Genomic DNA, 23,841 nt, shown 5'->3' with positions numbered 1-23,841 from the left:
TGGAACTGTTAAATGTTGATGTTTACAAAGGGAGTTTGGTGCTCCTCAGCACTGTCCTCAAATATGTCATATTTTACAGCCGTGCAAGTCCGAAATCTTCTGGGTAGATTACAGGAAGAGATTCATATCTCGTTTATATTTCTGAGAACTCATTCACGCCTGCATGTTTGTGACAAGGTGTGGGTGGGGGTTGGTGGTGCAAGGCTCTTCCCTGTCCCAGCAGCAAATGTGCAATATGCTTGCAACAACAGAAACTTCGCAAATAGAATAGAGACGGGCCTGTGTCCTCCGTTGTCATGACAACCCAAACCTCAGAGTCACACCAAGTGAAATAAGAGGAAGTGGGGGATGGGCGGCACGCACAAACCGAGAAAAGATGTCCTTGTGAGGAAAAAAAAGAAGACAAGCAGACAGTAATGTAGAAGATGAATAAAAAGGAATTGACAAATGGTTTATTCAGATAGTAAAAGCCCAACAACACATGCACACACATAAAGGTGTCCAAGAAAACAAGGAATGAACCTCTGCAGCAGGCGAGCATGACTGTGCATCCTGCAGATTATCTCAGCACTGTTGCGCTAGAGGATGTGCTTGCCTCAGACATCTATTCCTGTGCAACATGGGATTATGTCCAAAGTGATCTCCTCGAGTACTTAGGGTGATATAGATAGCCGCAGGGTGCCAAAAACAAGTGCAGCATCTAATGATACCAGTAGGTATTATCCTCCCAGGTTGCTGCTTAGGACTGATTAAATTATGGTTTACCTATTGATCTCAGACAGGGAAGTAAACTTCTTCTGCTGTGTAATGTTAGCTATGAATGTACATGGTCTTTGAAATGAGTATTGCAATTGTTTATTCAATCATAAAATGTCACATGCCAGAGTTTCAGACTGAACCATGTCTGAATAGGTGTAATCATGGACAGCAGTTGAAAACTCTGCATCTATCAAATGTATGTGCACACACATACCACCACCACAAAAAAAAAAAAAAAATCCCATCCCTGTCTCTGTACAGTCAAATGTTTAACTTTCTCATTGCATCCTGGCTTTGGGTTTGTCACCAAATGAGAGATGAAACTTCCCCAGGACTCCTAAAGATAGAAATAAAAGGTTTGAGGCAAAAATCCTGTATGTACAGTTTGCAAGTGTGCTACCCAGACTTGAATGCAAGCAGAATCCAAAAAGCCATTCAGACTTGTTTGGTGCTGCCACGTAGTGGATGTTAGTGAAGGTGATAGCCTGGAGTGGAGAGAAATTTCAAAATAAAACTGATAGTTTTACAGATATGATGTCATTTTTAAAAAGGTAAATATTCTTCTTTCTTTATTTGGATCCCCATTAGCTTCCACAAAGTGGTTGCTAGTCTCCCTGGGGTCCACACAAAAAAAACAAACAAACAATTTAAAATCACATTGATCAATAAAACAAGAAAAGGTAAAATGAGCCAAATATAAATATCAAAAAATAAGTGAAATAATTACATATGAGGTGGACAATAGAAACTTAGAGTGAAAACAAACAAAATTAACAGCAACAAAAATAAAATAAAAACAATCAAAAGGGTTCCTATAGGGTTTGAGTGATAACTCAAATTTTGATTTAAGTTTATCCAACTCAGAATTTTTTTACTTCTGTTACTGTAATTTAAAATAAATAAATTAACTCAAATCTGTGTGCTGTACCCACTAGAAATCCTCAGCTTGCTCAGAAGGTTGAGTAAATTAAACAGAGCTTTCATCCTGTAGTGTGCAGGGAGAGTGCACTGGATACCAGCACTGACATGATGAGTAACACAGTGCACACCACAGCAACATGGCCTCCGGAGTAATACACCTGCCGTTCATTCAAGGGCTGCACTGGTCTGTAGGTTCTGACCATCTGCTTCCCATTAGGAAACTGAAGCTGGGAGAATGCAGCAAGCTGTAACAAAGATGAAATCACAACAGACAGGTGAAAAAGTGATAAAATGGAAAAAATCCCCATGAAAACCTTGTATTATATGCTGAGAAACTTCTCTAAAACTCTTCAGATAATGATAATTATAATGAAACCAGGATTTTTGTCATACGTCTGGAAAAGTATATATTTTGGAGATGCAAAATTGGGATATTGTGAGTTTCTCTCATGGTAAATGTAAAAAGTACAGCTGTCTGAAACATTTGCTAGAATGGAGTAAAATAATAAAATACCACTGCCTCATTGCAGTACTTCAGTAAATGTAATTACCTTTCTCCTCTGGGTAGATGATACAGTATTGTGACAATAATTACCTGCTCCCTGCTGAGAGGAATAGTGTTTTCAAACAGGCTCCAGACGACAGTTTCAGCACAGTTAGGTGTAGTGAGGGAGCCATCGTAGCGGAAGTACTTTGTCATATTCTTCTGAGGGGGAATGAACATTTCCAGGGACACACCCTTCAGTGTTATGCTGTTGGCTTGTTTTATAAAATATTAACAAGACAATGACGTTAGCAAAAAAGCTGAAAGACAATGAAGCACAATTATCTTATGTTTCCATGTCAGCAGATATGACTTACTGGGTCGTCTGATATATTTCAGAGCATTTATAAGGGGATCAAATTTCTTATTTGCAGACTCTGACTCCTGAAACAAAAGAATAAAATGTTCACGTTACTTAGCAAGCTGAAATCTAATTTTTGTAAAAGTTGGGACAACATACAGATGTTTTGATTCACATAGATGTTGGTGCTTACATTGCACAAGGCTTTTCATCAGTCCCTGGAAATATACACAGATGGATCTGATTTGTAAATTGATGCTTTGTGTGTCCTGATGACAGAGGCAGTTCTCCGAAATGCATTGGAACCATAAAGTTTATTGAAGGACGTTGCCGTTGTGAAACTTTTGTACATTTTACACAAGAGAATAGAATAGAGCTTTAAACACCAACCTTGTTAAAAAGGTTTATTGCTCTATTGTTACTTTTGATCTACAAAAGGTTTTGAGTTTATCAGTTTATCAATTATAACAACATTAAAACTGCTCTTGTTAAAGTTACTTATTAACTTTTGTTCAACAATTTTTTGGTGTACCTGAAGGATCGATTCTTGGGCCCTTTTTTTTGTTTATTTTTTAAATTTTGACATAATGGAGGGCATTGTTGATGGCATCTGATTATAAGTCCATTACTATGGTAATGTACATTATTATGGTACAGCTTTAAAATGTGCAAAATTCTGATGCCAGTTGATGAAATCTAACTGAAAAATTGATTATGTGCGTACTTTGGGATTAAACCTGACATTTTAAAATGTCATCTTTATAACTGTTGAACCTATGTCCCCGACACCTTGACTACATTTTCATAAGAAGAATGCTAATCCAGAAAAACAAATATCCAGTTGGAAGAAAATGTAATTTATGTGTTTTTTTTAAACCAAACATCTTCAGATTCAGCGTATACCTTTAATTTTCCAATAATGGATTTTTCATTTTGGACCTTTCATATTGCACCTATTTTCATCTTACTCATATCAAACTTCACCTTTAAGCTGATTTATTGCAAGATAAACAAATAAACTCACCTGAAAGAAAAATCCAAGAACAGCCAAGCCTACACGGTCTCTTACGGCCTGAGATAAAGAGTTGTATTCTTCTTTTATGTGGACAATATGCATCTGTAGATGGCACAAAATAATCCAGTATTTCATTTATCTGAATACAGTACACAAAGTGGCTATATCACATGTGCTGATTATAATACACTTCCATCTCAATATTTCATACCTCCATTGGAAATTGTTCTCCATCAATTGTGTGCTCAGACCCCGGTCCTCCATCTTGGCCCCAATGCAGGTGAAGTTGGTATGCCTTGTATGGTACAGCCAGATTTCCTCCTCTGATCCTTATACTGGAGGGCAATTCCAGTTTAACTAGTAAAATAAAAAAAAAACAGTCAAGTCATTGTTTCAAAATTCAGGCAAACATCATCTGGCCTTGTTGGATTTGTCTACAGTGGAAAATTTAAAAGATTATCAGTGTTTTGCAGCTTCTTCTGGCTCAGGTATCTTGGCTTTTGCACATCTGATACTTTGGGGAAGTCATTTTTTACTATACCAGAGGACGTGGGGCTGCATAACTTTTTTTCTCTTTCTTATTATCCATTTTGCCACCTCTTGTACCATATAAGGTCATTATCTCAGTGATTTACGGCTGAGGGAATTGCCTTATTTCTATTTTACAACCAGTTTACTTAAGTTGAGCTGATTTATATCACTCAGAAGCACATTGGCTTATCTTTTTACCAAATCTTTTTCATATAAAACTGCAATTATCTCAAAGACATACCAGTGTGACCATTGTTTATGAGGCGACCATGAAAAGTGTCTTGATAGCCAATGAAGTGAAAAGGAGCGAGACGTTCATCAGGTAGCATACTCCTTGTAACAATGTTAACTGGAGACTGAGCTCTGCCGCTGCAGTGCTGTGACACCACTCCCCATTCATCTGGACCTGTGAAGGCAAGAGGATGAAAAGAAAAAAAAAGTAACTCCACTACACATATGTTCTTATTTTGTTTAAGCTGTTAATGTCAGTGGCTTGTCTTGAGGTTTACCTGTGCAGGTTTGATTGCATGCAACTTGGGACTGGTAGCACCAAACTACAAGAACAGGTTTTAAATAAGTCATTTAATGGAAAATAAAGAACAACAAGAAGAAATACAAACCCGCAGCTGAGGAATAATTACCAAACTTTTGCCATTAGCTGAATAATATTTGATATTATGCCAAAAATTAATACAGTTTTCAAATTTGTCTACTTTTACAGAATTCTAATCAATTCATTTGTTTTTATTCCTTAGAGAACATACCTGCCTCTGAGACAATCTGCATGGAAGATGCAAACAAAAATAAAACAGGTGCACGCAGCATTGTAACTGTACTGTATCTGTCCGAGTCTGCCTGCCTGTTTGGAAGATGATGCCAGAAACCAGCTTGTTATAAGACAGGTAGGCCCACCTATCAATCCCGCCCACACCACATGCATTGGTTTTACGACTCCTGATTTCTGGAACCACTGATCCATAGCAAACATTGAACATTTTATATTCACAAGATAATGAGTGGACCCGTATTCACAGGGTTTGGCCTGAAAGCTTGACAGCTTGAATGATGCAGTTTAGATCAGTTTGACAGAAAAAACTCCACCTGATCAGATATAATGAACTTATTTACATTATAATGATGCAAAAGGACCCAAATGCACTGGACTGGGGATCAATCACAGACAACCTGACAACTGGCAGAGGGAAGACACATGGACTAAATACACAGGTGAGGGAAAGATAGCTAAACACAGGTGAAACTAATCAGGTTGTGGCAGACAATCAAAACTGGGGGGAAAAGACACCAAGGCAGGAAGTAAAGCACAAAACACAAGAGGAGGGATGAGTATTACAAAATAAAACAGGAAATGACTAAACTCAAGACCCAAAACCATGACAATTTAGCTGCATAATGAATTTTCTTTTCTTAATGACTTCTGGAAGGCAGACAGTAATTAATCTACAATTACTACTACTGTTGGAATTCTGTTACTACTGCTGCTTTTACGAGTAATACTGCTAGGCTACTACTAGTTCCAGTATTGCTACTTTTACTTTTTAATACATATACATCTGTTTTAGATTTCAATTAGTCTTTCAACTTGTAATGTGTTCTGTGTCTGTCCCTCTATCTCAATACTGATATTGTTCTCCTCTTTCATACTCTGGAACAAATACTACCACTAGCACTTATACAATCGCATTGTTATCTACTGCTCAACATAATAATTACATCATATTCCTCAGTGTAATGACCTGTTTCACAATATTTGTATTAGGCTTAACCCATTTCTCATAACATCAGCTGCAGTATTTTTCCAGCTGAGGAAATCACAATCAAATTTTCTTTGGAAAAATTAGCCTTTCCCACTTGAAGATTCATCTTTTGGGCTAATTTTATGAGACCAGCGATGTTGTACATCTTAGAGACAGTGGCACTGAAGAAAAGACAAGAGGCAGAGCTGGAGGTAGCAGAGCTTAAGATGTTGAGGTTCTCTTTGAGAGTGACGAGGACAGACAGGATCAGGAATGAGTACATCAGAGGGACAGCTCATGTTAGATGTTTCGGAGATAAAGTCAGAGAGGCCAGATTGAGGTGGTTTGGACGTGTTCAGAGGAGAGACTGTGAATATATTGGTAGAAGGATGCTGAGGTTGGAGCTGCCAGGCAGAAGGTCTAGAGGAAGACCAAAGAGGAGATGTATGGATGTAGTGAGTAAGGACATGAAGTTAATGGGTGTGATTGAAGAGGATGCAGAGGACAGGGTTAGATGGAGGCACATGATTCGCTGTGGCGACCCCTGAAAGGGAACAGCCGAAAGGAAAAAAAGAAGAAGTACAGTAATGACAGTATGATACGTGATATACAGTAGATAAAAGTAAATAAAGTCAAATAAAATATACATACATAGTAAAATGACATAAAAGTACAAAAAGTATGCAGAATGAAGGGAGGTGCAAAGTACAAATGATGGTAAAACACACGAATGAAAGTGCAGGATCACATGCAATAAAAAAATGTGCAGAAAGGTGGAATTGTGTCACTATAGTTCAAAGAGAGTTAATATTGGACAATCATCAGGTGGCCAGAAACACGACTCCAAATTAATGATAATGCTGCTCCGTTACTGCTGGATGTGACTAGCAACTGTTTGCTAACCAGTTCTCCATATCAATTTAAAAATTGATTATATGCCAATGTTGCTGCCCCCAATTGGCCAAAAAATCAGATATCGCAGGTTTAAGAATGAGATGAGATTTTTTTTTAAAACAGTGTGTGTTTAATTATTGTTTTAGTATGGGCATTGAAATATAGCATTATGGCTAGCTGAAAATTGGGTAGTCCATCATATTGCAATAAGCTGCTTAACAGAACTGAGTGATCTAGCCCTCGTATCCTCACGCTTATGTGAAATCCTACAGTTCACGCTTGTCTTGAAAGCAGCACGTGACGTAGACAGGGTTGAAGCACTTCTACCGTGCTGCGTTCACGAGTGCCTCATTGTAGGAACTCGGGTCGGCTCTGCTATCAATCCCGGTGTCACTCTCCTCATTGTTGTGAGGGTTTTGTATTCACAGGAGGTTACCGGTGTCCCGGTTGTGATGGACCGCTGGAGGGGCAGAGTGGCTCTGGTGACTGGAGCCTCGGTCGGGATCGGGGCGGCCATAGCTAAGGAGCTCGTACGGTACGGTATGACGGTGGTGGGCTGTGCCAGGGACGTCGAAAAAATACAGGTTTGCTCTGAATTTCAAACTTAATTTCTGCACTTTGGGTGGGGGATTCAATGAATAACAGTCCGCTTTAGGCAAGAAGTACAAAGCAATGTGACACTAACTTACCAGAGAAGCTAGCTGTAACTTATAGCTAGCTAAACTTCCAAACAAAGCCTTTGCTGATGAAATGCTAAGGTGAAAGTGACATTTAGAGAAGTAGGCAAACTGTTGCAGGAGGCATTTGTTGTAGAGAAATGAAAACGCTCTATGTTTTTGATGTTTTTCTCATCGTAACTTAATAAGAATAATAAAAGCTTTTTTTCGGCTGCAAAAAACACATAAATGATTCAGTCACAAACTATATATTGATGTCTAAAGTTACTGGGTTATACCAATACTTTTCTGCTGTGTCAGTATTGTGTAAACTAGAGAGGATGGGCGGGTGCAATTGATTTGTAATGTTTCTCGTGATCACTGGCCAAGTCACGAGAAACCAAAGCGCAATAAATTGTTTTTCCTCCCTTTTCCTGTAAAAAATAAACCCCCATAAACAGTAAACTCGCTTCTGTCTCAAACCTCACTGTTAACTTCTCATAATGATTGTAAGAGATTTTTTTTCCAGTGAGAAACCTTTTTAAGATAATACATCATCATCCATAAATCAATATAGTCAAGTTAATACAGGGCAGTATTTTTATAGGTGGGCCACCTAGCCTGAAACAAAGACCTCCTCCAATAGCATCATAAAAGTTAAAACACTTGTATGAAATAAAACATTAACTTTTCAAACGAAAAGAGGCAGAAGTGGTGTTCCACACAGAAAATGACACATGATAAATGGGTGTGGCTATTGTTTAGGGTGTCTTCTTCGAACTAAATATATCAAGAAATGAGATGTTCAGGACCTGGGTGGTTTACCACCTCAGCCGAACAATTTCCTGGGATAAACCTGTGATAAACACAGCAGAGTTAACTCCAGTTGCCCTGAAGTCAGCAGTTTGCTGTCTTAAAATATTCCTTTTAGCAATAATTAGTTTGTCCCAAATTAAGGAATCTAAAGACAATAAAAGTGTAACAATAAGTAAAAGGAATCATGAAAATGACAGATTTAAATTACTCCCCTTATTCAAAAATGTAGATATTAAATACTTTTTCCTTAATCTACAGACTTACAGTATTTTTGTTCATGGCAGAATAAAACCTCTGAATGGCAGGTGGAGTGTGAACAACCGAGAAAAGATCACTTTATATATTTAACATATTGAAAATGAGGCCCGCTGCACAAAGTTTATTATAAAGCTCATTTGTCTGACCTCTTTTCCTGTTTTGATTTCAGAAACTGGCAGCTGAGTGTCAAAGTGCAGGCCACAGTGGTGTTTTGGTGCCTTTCAAGTGTGACTTGAGCAACGAGGAGGAGATTCTGTCCATGTTCTCTGCCATCAAAGCGCAGCACAAAGGTGTGGATGTGTGCATCAACAACGCTGGCCTGGCTCATCCAGAGTCACTGTTAAATGGCAAAACCAGTGGCTGGAAGAACATGCTGGATGTAAGAGCTTAGTTTTTTTTATTTTAGACATAATAAATAAATAATAATATATATATAATTAAATATGTGTTTAAACTACAATAATTTGGCCTCTAGTTTGTCGGTGGTCTTGTTAAACATTATCAGTAACATAAGCAAAACATGTCACAGTAGGAAAAGCACAGGTGTAAATAATAAAATGAATGATGGCTGAATTCCATTTAGCTGCTTCAGTTTCAGGGTCCTGGTATTGTGCACACAGTCATGACTTACTGGGTCTCTTGAATAGAACGAAGCCACAGTTAATTTTATTAGTAACACCTGTGGTTTTTATCACAAGTCAAAAAGAGGAAAACATGACATTATTTTAGATCAGTAAAGCTTCAGTTCATTAGATACATCAACCTCTAGACAAAACAGATCACACACCGCAAGGACATACAGCAAATTGGACAGTGAAGGGAAAAATTGGATCCAGTATCAGCTAAAAAATAGAGAAATATCACCTACACCTTTAGGCGGAGTCATTTCTAGTCTTTAAAGTGGCTAAAAAGCACAAGAAATAATGATTAAATGTGTGAGGTTTGTAATATATTATCATATTTCTGTGTAGAGAAATATAAATATCTGAAAAATATTAGTAAAATATCAGAAACAAATTTATAAAAAATCTGAGAAATAATAGTAAAATATCCCAAAAATATATGTAAAATATGCGAAAAATTTTAATAAAATATCTGAAAAATATTCATAACAAATCAGGAAAATATTTTAAAAAATATAAAAAAATTATTAATAAAATATCTGATTCTGTTAACACTGTTGCCAACAGTTTTCCACCGTCAGACTAGCGGCCATTATCTGGAAAATATTAATGCCAGAATTTTTCTTAACTTGACTTTTCTGCTTGTTGTCTTGCAGGTGAACGTCCTTGCATTGTGTATATGCACACGTGAAGCGTATCAGTCAATGAAAGAAAGGAATGTTGACGATGGGCACATCATTAACATAAACAGGTACAGTTTTACTTACTGACGATGTACAATGATGGACAGTTCTGTTGATGTACTATTTCAGGGGCTGGCCCACAATTAGTTTGCAAAATATCATCACTTACTTTCATCCAAATATCAATTTCTTTGACACTAAAATTTAAAATATTATCACCATTCAACTATGTTGGTCCATTGGCAACACTACACTGATGGATTGCTGAAGATTTTATTATCACATTGTGATTACAACATGTAGGAAGCAAAATAATAGATCACCCATTTATTGACCTAACTAGGGCTGCAACTAATGATTATTTTTCATCATTGATTAATCTGCCATGTCCATCACAATATCCTGAAGCCTAACCTGACCTCTTCAAACTGCTTGTTTTGGCCAAACAACAGTCCAAAACCTAAAGATATTTACTTAAATATTTAATAAGTAAATCCTCACAATCCAGACTCTGGAAGTAGGAAATGTTTGGCATTTTTGCTTAAAAAATGACAAACGATTAATCGATTATCAAAATAGTTCTGTCGATCGATTAATCGACTAATTGTTGCAGCCCTAGACCTAATAGAGTTTTGTGGGACACAAATGTTCTTGCATCACATAAGTCAAATGTGGCTTTCAGAGAACAACTGATAGTTCAATACACGTCGGTAAATGCTGCTGCTGACCTGGTTAACCTTTCCTACAACTCATCCTTCGTCTGTTGCAGCATGTGCGGACATCGTGTCGTTCATAGTGCTGACATACATTTCTACAGCGCCACCAAGTACTCTGTGACGGCCCTGACGGAGGGCCTGAGACAGGAGCTGCGTGAGGCGAACACCCACATCAGAGCCACAGTAAGACTTTGTCAGAAAATACTTTATATACTTAACTTTATACATGACACCATTATTAGCTATTATAAGACAAATGCACAGTATTTTATGAAGTTTATTCATTTCTGATAATCCATTCTTTTTGCAGTGTATTTCTCCTGGTGTAGTGGAGACAGAATTTGCTCCGCGGCTCTACAGAGACAATACTGATAAAGCTGCTGCAAAATACACTGGATTTAAGGTAAAAATATTATTCCTACATTCCTAGAGTATTGTTGATATAATTACTATTATAAAAAAGGTGTCTTAACCAGCAGTCCATATCATTTCACTTTTCACTTCTCTTACAGCCTTTGGCAGCAATAGATGTTGCAAATTCTGTTACATACGTCCTAAGTGCCCCTCCACATGTGCAGGTGTGTGATTTCTTCTCTCATGTACATATTTTTGTGTTTTCTATAGTGACTTATTACACTTGTTTTTAACCTTTGCTCTTTTACTGTTGAAATATCAGTAGTTTACCCATAATGAGATAACCTTCACATATCTTTTCTTTCAGATTGGAGATGTTCAGATGCGACCTGTGGAGCAGGTGTCGTAGTATTGCACCATGTGACGGCTGATTTAGTGTACTGACACATTCTTGTGTAAAATTAATTAGTTCATCTGATCATGGAATAACTTTGGTTTTGAAGTTTGTACTGTAATTTTGCACAGAATGACAGAATTAAATTGTCTGATTTGAAGGTGAAATTTGTTGCACTTCAACATTATTATTATACAGAAGGAAATTAGATTTGTAGCGAGGCAGTAAACACATGGATCACAGGGATTCGCCAACAAACATCGTCAAAATGTCAAAAACATACATGCAATATAAACCATAAAAATACACAAATAATAATATAATAATATAATAATAATATATAAAGAAATATTTTAAAACATTTTTCAGATTTCTGTTCGTAAAGCCACCGGGTAGTGTGGCTTATTTGACTTCACAGGAGAAGCATTCGTTTATCAGCAAAGTCTGGATTGAAATAAACTTTTTGTTGCTGTTTGGAGGTCAAAGGTCAGAAGCATCTATAGTAGCTTACAGTCACCACTCAGCTGGGATTTAGACACTTGCTCGACCTTTTAGCAGGGCAGATTTTCTTCAGCACATTGCTTAGGTACATTTAGTGTAATATTTTTTAGCATGGCTCAGTGGAACCGCTTCGGTCCAGACTGAGATAACTCAACAGCTGTTAGAGGGATTGCCATGAAATTTTGTACAGACAGTCATGGTCTTCAGAGGATGAATCCTACTGATTTTGGTGATCTCTTAAACTTTACTGAAGCTTTGAACATAAACTCCCTCCAGTGATAAAATCTCTGACTTTACAGAATGACAAAATGATTTTTAGTGACAAGCTTGTAAATGGCCAGGTGATGATCAGCACAATTACAAGTAAAACCAAACAATACTTTTTACAGACATACAGGAGTATGGATTTCCATTGAACACAACCTGACCTACAGTTCAGGCTTTGCCCACTAGAGGTCACAAGCACAATATTACAAACCTCCAGAATATTGCTCTCATGGTGGGCGCTCATGTTTTGTGGTGGCAAGCAGAATCTGGAAGACTCTCATAGAGAAGCTTGTTGGGCTTCAAACTTGTCAGATGAAAAAACATTTGACAGTTTCATAAAGACACACTATGAATTGGATGCTGAGATTGAACATGAAAAGTGAGTGAAAGTGGGTGAAAAACATCCTCTGGTCAGTCTTTGTTGTCTGATATGAAGAACACACACTGGTAATATGTGTCTTCTGAAGTAAGACAGTAAAAGCAGTCCTACATACTGTAAAGGAAGAAAGGAGGCATAATGTTAGGAGGAGCAGAAGTGTGTTTTGTGTTTTGGTTATCCTCCTTTATACATAAACCTATTCCAGTCAGTTGTGACTATACAGCATCCTTTTTTAGAGAAGGATGCAAGAATTTGTTTACAGATAATGTCAATATATTCATTTTTAGCCATCATGAATTGCTGAAATATCTCAGCAACTATTCAATGGATCGCCATGAAATTTGGTTCAGACATTCATGTCCAACTCATGATAATAACTTCGGTGACCCTCTGACTTTTCATCTAGGTCTACCATCGGGTCAAAATTTTAATTTGTCCGATACTCATGACATTCCCATCAGCCTCAGCTGTAATTTGTGATTAGTGCTAAATAGCAAATGTTAGAATGTAAGATGTTAAACTAAGATGCTGAACATGGTAAACATCAGCATGTTAACACTGTCATTGTGTTAGCATGCTGAAAACACTGTTAGCATTTAGCTCAAAGCACATCTGTACCTATAAGTACAGCCTCACAGAGCTGCTAGCATAGCTGTTGTTTCTCTGCATATTTCATGCTATCGTCACAAGTATTTTCAAAAATGCAATAGTTGTGTCAGAAAGGGAGTAATATATGGACAATATGGGTCATTTGCGGCAGCATGAAGACAACGCTTTTATATGTGATATGTAAAATATGATCTACTCTCCTGTGATGGTGAGTGTAAAGACTGTAGAGGTAATTTGTTTAACCCTAACTTACTGCTCCCTTAAAATCATCAGCTGTTGTTTTAGGGAAGAGGAGAACATGCAGGAGGTCCTTTCATCTCTTTCTGTGCCTGTAGAGAGATGCTCAGTTTCCAGCCCAGAGGAAAGCCAAATTTAGCTGGAGACTGCCAACCACCACCCACCGTTTTTCTGATGTTAATGAACATCCGTTTACACAGAGCCTACGTTTATACACGAATGTTGGCAAGGCACTTGGCTCAGTGTTTTTGGCCAAACTCACTGGACAGCTCCTCGCACTCAAACAGAAAATGTGTGACAAAGAAATGGGGGTAGTCTTTTCCATCATCACTTGCCAGAAATATAACATGATTACTGAGCGTGTACAGAAGCAGAAAAGGGCATGCTGCTGTCTTGCATTGCAAATGTCAATTAGTAGAATTTAACATTTTACACTAAGAGAATTAGAAATTTTGGAATTACGAGGATTTTAACAAAAAATAAGTTTTAGCTAATATTGCATTGACCTGTAATGTGGACCTCTAATGTTGACTAATGTACAGTACCTGAATCTGCAGCTCCTCGTCTTTACAGAGCTTTATAACGAGTTTCAGCTCATTGTTTAGCTGTCCGGCCCACAACTTTACTGTTTTGGTTCACTCTCAGCGCTCTCTGTTTAGCACCAAACAGCAGACAGACACAGTTAGCCACCAGCTGGGCAACATAGTGGAGCATATAGCTGCTAAAGAGCCAGACAATTCCCTCAGTAAACCAAAACACAGAGCTAAAAGAGAGTGAATACACTTGCCAGGTGACCAGAAACACGACTCCAAATGAATGATAATGTTGCTCTATAATTGCTGGATGTGTAAATTAGCAACTCTTTGCTAACAAGTTTGCTGTATCAACCTAAAAGATGATGACATGTCATTGTTGTGTTTGCAGCTTGTTTCCGCTGCCCTCAAGTGACCAAAGAAAATTATTTATTGCAGGTTTAGCCTCTTAAGTCTCCTCTAGATTTCTTCGCACATACACAAGAGAATATATTTGTCAAATTAAACTTAATAATAAATACAATCACACATTTAATGAAACAACATCACAGACATGAAATTTCTGGGGAAGTTCAGAAGTTTTCCACTTGCAGAGCAAGCAACTATTAGCCTGTGTGTGTGTGTGTGTGTGTTTCATGTTCTTATATCTCGGTGGGGACTTTAACCTGAATACACACTAACCCATGGGGACTTGTGTCACCATGGGTCACCTGCTTTTTGAGGGTTAGGACTTGGTTTTAGGGTACAGGGTACAATTAGGTCAGGGTAAGGGTTTAGGTTAGGCATTTAGTTGTGATGGTTAAGCTTAGGGTAAGGGGCTAGGGAAAGCATTATGTCAGTGACCGTCTCCCACAGGGATTATGAAACAAACGTGTGTGTTGACCTCTGTAAGTGTGTTAATCATTCTTTATCCCCTTATATGTCTGATTTGGACAGACTAAAGTAACAAACATAAGCAAGACATGGACAAATTTTTTCAGTGTTTCATTTCTTATGTAAATGAAAGTTGTGTAAGTGTAAGCATTGGGGCATAACTAATGATACATACCAGTATGGAATAATAATATTCTTTATATTGGGTATTCTGGATATTTTTGCAGAGCGTCATAGTTATTTGAGTTTTAAAACCTAGAGTTTCAATCCGTTTGCAGATGTTGTGTTTATAAACCTAAACATAAATATACAGTAAGCATGAACATGAACCCAAAACACATTCTCTGAGGTCATAAACTTGCAGATGAAATGGAAAATCCCTGCCACTGTTTCTTCCCTCACTGTGAGAAATGGTCTTATCACAGACCCAACTGTGTTAGTCGCTCTGCCATTTCAGCCTATCATTGTGTCTGAATGCTAAGCTCCTTTGAATGTTTGGGCGTCTTCCAAAAAATCGGAAAATTTGAGCTGTAGCATGAAAGTCTGCATTGTTATATTGTTCCCACTGTTTGCAAGATTTACACAAGATAATCTGATGCTGTACATACAGTATATCTGAAAATCTTTCCTAAACATGCCAAAGTGCCATTTAAATGTGCCAGATGTGGTTGAGATCCAATTTGGACATCTCGCCCTTTCAAACTCATCCAGATGAATTCTTCTTATGCAAGCATGTGAGAATCAGCTGACCTGGAGAATTTCAGCCTCTGCACTGGGTGTTACAACCCTCATGAGAGGTGAAGAGGTGAAAGCAATGCACAGAGTACGCACAGAACAAAAGAACACAGTACATATAAACTCACAGAATTTTCTTGGCATGGTTTCTGTGCACGCTGTATGGAAAGAAAGGTTCACAAAAGATTAAAATCAGGTTAAGCAGGTTAGTGTTAAGCCTCTGAGTTTTAGAGTTTGATTAAATATTTCCAGCTGAGATAACACAGGAATTATCTGAATTTTTAAAGGAATTGTTTGATAGTGTGAGAAATATACTTATTCACTTTCTTGCAGAGTAGGATTGTTACCACTCTCATGTCTGAACTGTAAATATGAAGCTGCCACAAGCTGTTAGCTTAGCTTAACTCAAAGACTGGAAATATGGGGAAACAGCTAGCATGGCTCTGTCCAAAGGTAACAAAATCCACCTGCCAGTAGTAGTAAAATTAAACAAGCTAGTTTGTTTAATTTTTGCAAAAACCAAAGTGTAAAAAACGACATGTTGCGGTTTTCAGCTAACTGTGGTAGCTTCATATTTAGCGTACAGACACGATAGTGGTACCAATCTTCTCATCTAACTCTTGGCAAGAAAAAGCAAAATCGTAATTACCAAAATGTCAAACGTTTCTTTTAAAAACGATGTTTATTTAATCACTAGATATAAATGGAGGCACTGCCAGATACATTCATAATCATTCAGAAATTTTATTAGACATGTAGAATACAGCATTACAAAACATGATTCTCACATCACAATCAAATATGATTTGTGTAAATGTCTGTGATTTAAATGCTGAACCAGAAAAGATTATACTGTAAATATTTTGATGTAGCATTTAACTCATCATGAAGCAAGCTTGTCTGATCGACAGGAGCTAGCCTAACCAGCTAAGTTGCCTTTTTTTTGCCTATCCTGTTATGCTTGCACCACATGGCTCATTGTTGTCTAATAGACAGTTTCCTTCTCTTCTTCCTGGTGAATTGTGCTTTTGCTCTCTCAATAGATAACTGAATTGGACTCATGGCGGGAGTTGCTGAGGTGGTTGTGCGGGGCTTTTCAGATCTCTGTAGATTGAGCTCTTCAGTAGTTTTGACTTTGGATGGCGTGGTTGTAAATGTCATTGGTGTTTGTTCAGTTTTAGGGAAAGAAACTCCATCGCTGAGAGCAGCAGGCACATCTTCCTTTCTTGGTTTTCTATGCCGTCTGATTGTCTGCCTGTGTCGTTTTGTAATGATGGAAGGGGCTGCTGTGATAGTACTAAAAAGCCTCCATTCACTGTGAGTTTCTGTTTCTTCTGGAAGCCCACTAATTGCGGCAGTGGTTGCAGGGCTGCTCAGTGCATCACTCATCTCTGGAGTTGGAAGAACAGGAAGCACATTTTCAGAGATGTTGCGAAAAAGTGGATTTTCACTGCTTCTCAGTCCTCTCTCTTTTGACTTTTGCCTTTTCAAAACACTAAAGGAGTTCAGAGCCGTAACTTGGACGGTCGTCTTCCCTCCGTAAATGTCCAGCCTGTGTGAAACCTGCCGCACTGTGGTGGCCACCGAAGGTATGGTGGGAGCCCCGGTGAGAGGGATCACTTTCAGATTGTCTGCAGAGGAATTTTCAAGGGCAGCGGCCACAATGGGAGAAGCCGAGCTGACTTTCCTCCTTTTTTTCCTCCCCTCTCTGTCTCCTCTCTCTTTTGACCTGTTCCTTTTGACTTTGGGGATTACAATGGGGGTCCTGGCAGTGCTGACGATAGGTCGCTTTTCAGTGTCGCTCCCAAAGCTTTGTTGCTCGGGCTGTGCTGCTGGGGTTATGGTAATGATGGTGGGGACAGAAATGGCTCTTAAGTTGTCTGTTGTGTTCGTTACAAGGTCTTCGAAAGAAGGAAGAGGAATTTTCTTGCTCTTCTTTCTCCTCCCCTTTCTTAGCCTTCTGGTTTTTGCTTTCTGTGGAATAACAGTTGTCGTGCTTGTTGACGGAGAAAGAATGATTTCTTCTGTGGACTCGGTCAGCGCATCAGTGTCCGACTCTGCTGCTGTTTTCTTGACTGTCGTAGGTGACGTAATGGAAACAGTCTCCTTATCCATCGCTGGTTCATCTTTCATGACTTCATTGGAGGGCTCTTCTTTTCCTCCAAGCTCATATTCAATGTCACCGACTCTGTTTGTGTTTCTATTTGACTGGTCGTGTTTTCGTGCCTCACTGATGATGTAATTTAGAGCGATGGCTTCTTCTGCTTTGCTGCCAGAGGTCGAAACTGGAGCTCCTTCCTCTATTTTAACACCTGCCTCTGTTTTCTGCTTTCTCTTCCTCCCCTTTCGTTTTGCTTTCTGCTTTTTGGTGGTTTTCTTCTTCTTCCCTGTGTTCTTCCTCTTCTCTGAGCTTTGTGTCTCGCCTTTATCAGAGTCGGAGTTGGAGCTTTGAGAGGTGGAGACAGTAGCGAGGACCTTGATGAAGTCCTCAGCAGCGGTGACAACGTTTCCAAGTGAAGGCTCTTCAGGGCCTGAAATCGTAGACTGTGTTGTACTCTCCGGTTTCTCTTCTTCCTCGCTTTTCTTGGATTCCTTCTTGGGAGGAGCCAACGTCAGCACATCGATGACGTCAATGCCGCCAAAGTCATATGGGACCGCCTCTCTCAGCACAGCAGTGGGAAGCTTCTCATATCGTTTACACCTGTGAGAGAGGAAAAGAAGTGGAGGTTGTGTGTGGTTGTTTCAGAAAGTAATACAGCTCAGTATGTTGCAAATCTTCTTAAAAGTTTAACACCAGAGTCCACTGATACTTACATGCCGTACCAGTGCCGCTCTGCACACTGTTCTTCATAGACAAAATCAAAGCAAGGCACACCGATGACATTGAAGAACGCCTGACCAACTACCCTGGAAGATGTGTCGTTGACTTTCCTCAGACAATCTTTCAACCTGCAGGAGTGACAGAGAGTCTTGTTAGAAGTCATGTCTTTCAGGAATCATTCAAATGCAAAAAGGACATAGGCATATTTGACTAGTTGCTACGATTCCACTCCTGCATATAATCCCTGCTTTCCCTACGCTGTGAAGCTGTTGGATTTAACCAACAAGGTTATTTATCCACCAAGCTGTCATTACATTCCAAAATTTAGTTTAAAATTATTAAAAATTTTGCATTAACCAATAAACTAAATCAGAATTCAGTTCTTACTTTTTCTTGTCCTTTGGTGTTATGGACTAGGACTAAGCAACAGCAACACATTTGTTAGTTGGTCCTCCTGATAGTTTCTGACATTATTTTGTCTCTATAGACCTTTTTGACACACACCTGCCTTCGTTTTCCCTAAAAGCTTAAGTTCCCTGCCATAGAAGCTGCTTATTAAAACAAATCTGACCAGTAACATTTGTCAAACTGACTTAAAAGCTGCAACTTAAGCTGTAACAGCTTGAATTCACTGAACTTATTTTAACAAGTTAGGTAGTCTTTAATGAATTCGGATGCATTTTTTAATTATAATACATTAATTATACTTTTAAAACTCCTGAAGTTGAAGGTCAATGCAGAATATTTCCTAATTTTTATGATTTCCAGAAAATAACATTTGCCAGCTGTTAACTTAATGCCTGAAGTTCACTGTATTTGTTTTCACAACTTCTGATATCTGTAATTAATTTTGATGCAGTTCTTTATGTTGATTGTGCTTTTAACAAGTCCTGAGGTTGATTCTTTAAAAGGCTGATGTTGCATCATTTTTATGAAAATAGATGGATCATATTTTCATTGTTCCACATGCTGTCACACTCATACATCATTTCCATCCCAGTAACCACGACTATTCAAAACCCTTATGTCTGTGTGCAGTTCCCTTTTCATCTCTTCAATTCAAGAGTATCCTAAACACACAAGTGGTTGGACATATGCTGGAAAACTGGTCCAATTAACAGTGAACTGAGCTGTATGCAGGCAGAAGGCATGTATTGTCTTATACAGCGAGGTGAGACTAAATGTGAGAATACAATATGAGCTTTTTACTCACGCATTATCGCAGTCACAATGACAGATGGAGTGCCACTTGAAATTAGTGTGGCCATAATTTGAGGAGAAGGCATGGATGACGTGAGGGCAGTGGTCATGAGTACGGCAGCAGCTGTCGGTCTGTGCAAACTCTCCTGCAGCAAGGAAGTCAGAATTATTAAACTGATAGATCTCTGACACACACTCACATAACACACACATAATTAACTTAATTTGCTTAATACTAAGTCATAACCTACCCAGCTGGCCATAATGATCAGCCATGTTTCCAGCTCCACACCACAGGGTCCCAGGATAAGTGAAGCCTCTCTTGGATCTTTTTAAAACCTTGTCCCGCAGCGCAGAGTCATCGTTGTCATCCTTTTTCACCCTGCCGCTGCGCTCCGACCTCTCTTTAAACTCCCGGCACTTCAGTTTGGCTTCATCCATGCGCGCAAAACGCGTCTCCAGATGCCGCCCGGCTCTCTGATCTTTCAGTCCCAACCTGCACTCGTGCATGAACGACTTCACCTGTATCTGGTTCACAATGACAGAGCAGTTCACAAGCTTCCCGGCGGGGCTGACGACGGAGCGCACCGCCTCGGCTCCGTCTGACACCTGGTAGAGGAAATTCTCTCTTACAGTTGACATTTTTGCGCAAAAGGTGTCGTTGAGCATGGAGAACATTTCTTTGCTCTCCTTCTCTGCGTCCAAAGCGCGGCTCAGGAAGTCGCCCTTGACGAAGTTTCTGTCCAGGTAAGACAGAAAGACAAAGAAGACCGACCACATGATGCGGCGAGTGGCACTTTCAGCACCACGTGTAACGGAGACAGCTCCTCGCGGTTTTCCGGCGCTCTCGAGCAGCCCTCCCACTTTTAAGGCGAAGCTCAAGTGGTGTGATTATTAATACGATAAATGGCAACGCTGGGAGGAGTCAGCCGAATTAACCTCTTCAGATTTCCAGCCTTGGTAGAGTATCTTTATCTATTACACAATCGCAGAGCGCTGATACACTGAGAGTATAGACATTAACCACAAGTAGCCAGTTACTTCACTGAATTGAAACGTGCAGAAGGAGAGGAGAGGGTTAATTTATGGGTGCAGGGCATGAACCTCCAGCATCTTTCACCGCAGAGAGAGATGACCGCAAGTTACCCCCCCAGCACAGCCCACAGAAAGTGGAGATTTACTTTGGGAACACGCATGGAGGAGGTTCTTACTCGCCCGCTTTCCATGGTAACAGGCATGGGGTGATTGTGCCAACCCAGGAGATTGGACATCTTTCAAATGCCACAAAACAGGCACTGAATTAGTGATGACCTAAATCACAATGTAGGGACAAAACTCTTTCATTGTGGAATGTGGAGAAAGGTTGGCGCTGTCGCACGCAAACCCCACTGACTGAAGGGCCTCGGCTGCCCACAAGACTGAGGCTGAACTGATGGTTGGATTCAGACAAAACTCATTAAAATAATGGCGGGATCAATTGACTGTGTGGCATCAAGGGCTACCTTTCAGCCGAATTAGTCCAAAATGAGTGCCTCATTTTGCCTCTTGATGATATTGCATTTTTTTACCCCTCTTCAGTCCTTTTGTTGTTGTTGTTGTTGTTGTTGTTGTGTATCATAAAAACTATTATTTGTTTATTGGATTTCATCATGTTAAAATGTGATAAACTATATAATATACTGTTTTGATTATTTTAATTAATTGTTTTTTATCTGTATCTTTTATTCTTAGTATCTTTTAAAATCAATACGTGACATAATTGTAATGAGGGCCATCCCTCAATGAGTTTAAATAAAGGTAATTTATCACATCGGTTAAAACATAATTCCATTTCAGTAAAATACCTCTAATTATGATTTGTTGTGTTGTCCTTATCATGGGACCAAATTAAGTATTAAATAGAAGTTTGTAACATCTCGCTTGTCTAGAAGCCAAAGATCTTTAGTTTTACATTTGAGAGCTGGTATTTTTTTCCTCTAGCGACTGAAGATTGTGTGAGCTGCTTTTGGGAGAAGTGAAGTGAGGACTGGCTGTGGACTTTTGAAGTGTATATATGCAGCATTCTGGATCTGGCCCATAATATATTTGTGGTGTCTTGAAGGCCATGCACGCTGGGCACATTATACATGATAATACAATAATAAAAACATTAATGTATCAGAAGCTGCAGTGTTGCTGCACTTTATTTCATCCATGACATTTTTTGTACATCTGTGTCTGATCAATGCCTGTTTGACGTAATGTGGGCAAATCCTCACTAAAATCACATGTGAGTTAAGAAAATGATGCACAGCAAAGTGCTCTGCATCTGTGAGCAAGTTACTATTCCTGAAGAAAAGAAAAACCTTTTGTCAGGTTGGGTTTTCTAATCAGCCCAGTGTTTTGTCACATGGTTGGTTTTACGGGGAGCTCTAGAGGCGGAGATCCAGCCTACTCAAGGCACTGAAATCGGATTGTTGGAAGGCGGAGAGAAATGATGTAAAATCACCAGAGGCAACATCCGACCAGGTCTTGAGGGAGGAAAAAAAAAGTTTCTCATGAATTAAAGTGGTCACTGCAGGAGGGATTTAGGTCAAAATGAGTCTAATAATCCTGCTGTTCCCCAGGAAAGAGTTGGAGTCAACTAACACGCGCTGTGAAACAGAAAGGTGACACTTGATGAAATATGCATTGTATTGAATCCCACTGGGTAAGGCTCCTTTCATTTGCTCTCATCCTCAGACAGGCCAGCTACAGAACAGCGCCCCCTGGATGAGTTCAGGAGTCAGTGTCCTTTCTCAGGACGCTTTACTGTGAGCTCAGTGCATCATCCTGATGTGCCTGCAGAGTTTACAGAGTCAGAGTGATTCTTGCAAAGTTAACAGTGAGTGCAGTTACCTCATCAATGTAAAACTGTTCATTTGTCTGAAATGTGCTACGAGTAGGTATACTGAACATGCGTGTAAGTAAAATGCATTCCGCAGTTGAAGCTTGCCTAAATTCATTGAAGTATTAAAAGTACAGAAAGTCCAATGAGTGTGTGAAAGGGTCAATCCACCAAAATTATGGGGGAAATGGTTTCTTTCCCACTCACCTTAGTTGGATCTAGCTGTGCAGATAGTTTTGGTTGCATATGCTGAGGTTTTGATATATCTAGGGAAAGGGGTTTTGTTTGTGGTGATCACCGCAATAAAAAATGACTTTTGGAAAACTCAAAAGTGGTTCATCTACAGTGTCCTGGTGTCATAATCCACAGACCTCAATGTGAACAGTTGTTTTTGCTAAAACTGGTCTCTAGAGTCAGACATCTCAAAACTCTCTGCTTTGTTTTTTGTGTGTTTTGGGTGAATGGACCATTTAAAGCGGCTATGACTAATATTTTTATGATAAGAATGGATCAAATAACAATGTGTAATGTGCCATGTAGTAGAGAATTGTCACCTGACCGTGCAGTTCCCCTCTGCTCTACAGAGCTTTATAGCATCTTTCAGCTCATTGTTTTGGTTTAATGGTCCGCAACTTTACTGTTTTGATTTAGTCTCTCTGCTCTCATCTGTTAATTTTTGGCATCAGTGGTCAGCCTTTTCAGCAAAAAGCTCTAAAAACCCACTTGAACACTACCTGCCCAGCAGCAAACGGCAGACAGACAACGTTAGCAGCTAGCTGGTGGACATAGTAGAGCATTTAGCACCAAAAACAGAGATAAAGGAGAATAAAGCTGAATATTGGACTTAAATTCGAGGTGAACAGAAACACGACTCAAAATGAACGCCAATGTTGCTGCATATCTGTTGGATGTGTAAATGAGCAACTGTTTTCTAACAAGTTCTCGATATCAACTCAAAAGGTGATCACTGTCCATGTCCGTGTTATGTTTACAGCTTGTGTACGCCCCCAAGTGGCCAAAATATGTTATTGCAGGTTTAAGCATTTCTCCATAAGATATTTCCAAAACCTTTTAAACCCGTCACCATGAGCTCATACAGCACTATCAGTCAGACATGTTAATATGTTAAAATCTGCTCATATTTATTACCTTGTAAATCTTGTAAGTGTGCAAACAACATGCAAAAGCGTAAATGAAAGCATGTCAGCGTTCCAGTGTTATATTCACTGTAAGTTCATTTGGTTCGAGATGCACATAAGACAAAACTGTGGGAAAGTAGAGTTACTGTTGGCAGAAAGGTGAATACTCAGTCATTAGCTCAGCTTGAACTCTAGGATGATATTTCAGTTCAGTTTATTTAATAACTGTAATAACCTTTCTGGGAAATATACTGTGAATACAGTAAGAGGATGGATTTTGTTTCTCTAGCAGTGAACAAGATCGCAACCTGAGCTTATTTAGACAAAGATCTTCTGGTGATTCCAAACACCTGAAGACAAACGCCTGAAGACCACCGCTCTGAGCAGCATTTAGAATAACAACCTGAGGCATGCATGAGGGAAAAATTAACATTTTTAGAGGATTATTATCACTGTTTCTCC

General features: G+C 39.1%; 3 protein-coding genes across 3 annotated transcripts; 1 reads left to right on the top strand and 2 right to left on the bottom strand.

Moving 5' to 3' along the window:
- Positions 1-419: 419 nt before the first annotated feature.
- Positions 420-5,336, bottom strand: ca4b (carbonic anhydrase IV b). The gene is made up of 9 exons (XM_044203376.1): positions 5,200-5,336; positions 4,836-4,930; positions 4,581-4,625; positions 4,313-4,477; positions 3,752-3,897; positions 3,550-3,642; positions 2,542-2,608; positions 2,276-2,439; positions 420-1,925 (listed from the first exon to the last, which is right to left on the bottom strand). Coding segments are annotated over exons 1-9 (963 nt in total). The 5' UTR covers positions 5,202-5,336; the 3' UTR covers positions 420-1,739.
- A 1,679-nt stretch (positions 5,337-7,015) lies between these two features.
- LOC122878435 (dehydrogenase/reductase SDR family member 11-like) lies at positions 7,016-11,386 on the top strand. The gene is made up of 7 exons (XM_044201212.1): positions 7,016-7,303; positions 8,619-8,828; positions 9,729-9,823; positions 10,525-10,654; positions 10,782-10,874; positions 10,984-11,049; positions 11,193-11,386. The coding sequence occupies exons 1-7, from the start codon at positions 7,172-7,174 to the stop codon at positions 11,232-11,234; spliced, it is 768 nt and encodes a 255-aa protein (XP_044057147.1). The 5' UTR covers positions 7,016-7,171; the 3' UTR covers positions 11,235-11,386.
- Positions 11,387-16,077: 4,691 nt separating this feature from the next.
- Positions 16,078-20,934, bottom strand: proca1 (protein interacting with cyclin A1). Its single transcript, XM_044201211.1, has 4 exons — positions 19,626-20,934; positions 19,388-19,520; positions 18,168-18,302; positions 16,078-18,054 (listed from the first exon to the last, which is right to left on the bottom strand). The coding sequence occupies exons 1-4, from the start codon at positions 20,152-20,154 to the stop codon at positions 16,329-16,331; spliced, it is 2,523 nt and encodes an 840-aa protein (XP_044057146.1). The 5' UTR covers positions 20,155-20,934; the 3' UTR covers positions 16,078-16,328.
- Positions 20,935-23,841: the final 2,907 nt, after the last annotated feature.

Source organism: Siniperca chuatsi, linkage group LG7 (genome assembly GCF_020085105.1).
Source record: "Siniperca chuatsi isolate FFG_IHB_CAS linkage group LG7, ASM2008510v1, whole genome shotgun sequence".
In the NCBI taxonomy this organism is placed as follows: Eukaryota; Metazoa; Chordata; class Actinopteri; order Centrarchiformes; family Sinipercidae; genus Siniperca; species Siniperca chuatsi.
The sequence above is the reverse complement of the archived record's forward strand: the minus strand, read 5'-3'. Positions and strand labels throughout refer to the sequence as shown.

Excerpts from the sequence above, each read along its gene's own strand:
- ca4b (XM_044203376.1), bottom strand. Across the intron at positions 3,898-4,312 it reads CATAAACAATGGTCACACTG|TTAAACTGGAATTGCCCTCC; the intron begins GTATGTCTTTGA and ends TTATTTTACTAG. Across the intron at positions 2,609-3,549 it reads TTCTTGGATTTTTCTTTCAG|GAGTCAGAGTCTGCAAATAA; the intron begins GTGAGTTTATTT and ends CTTTTGTTTCAG.
- LOC122878435 (XM_044201212.1), top strand. The coding sequence starts at position 7,172 with ATGGACCGCTGGAGGGGCAGAGTGGCTCTGGTGACTGGAGCCTCGGTC. Across the intron at positions 8,829-9,728 it reads GCTGGAAGAACATGCTGGAT|GTGAACGTCCTTGCATTGTG; the intron begins GTAAGAGCTTAG and ends GTTGTCTTGCAG. Across the intron at positions 10,875-10,983 it reads CAAAATACACTGGATTTAAG|CCTTTGGCAGCAATAGATGT; the intron begins GTAAAAATATTA and ends CTTCTCTTACAG.
- proca1 (XM_044201211.1), bottom strand. The coding sequence starts at position 20,154 with ATGTGGTCGGTCTTCTTTGTCTTTCTGTCTTACCTGGACAGAAACTTC. Across the intron at positions 19,521-19,625 it reads TGATCATTATGGCCAGCTGG|GAGAGTTTGCACAGACCGAC; the intron begins GTAGGTTATGAC and ends TCCTTGCTGCAG. Across the intron at positions 18,055-18,167 it reads GAGCGGCACTGGTACGGCAT|GTGTAAACGATATGAGAAGC; the intron begins GTAAGTATCAGT and ends CCTCTCTCACAG.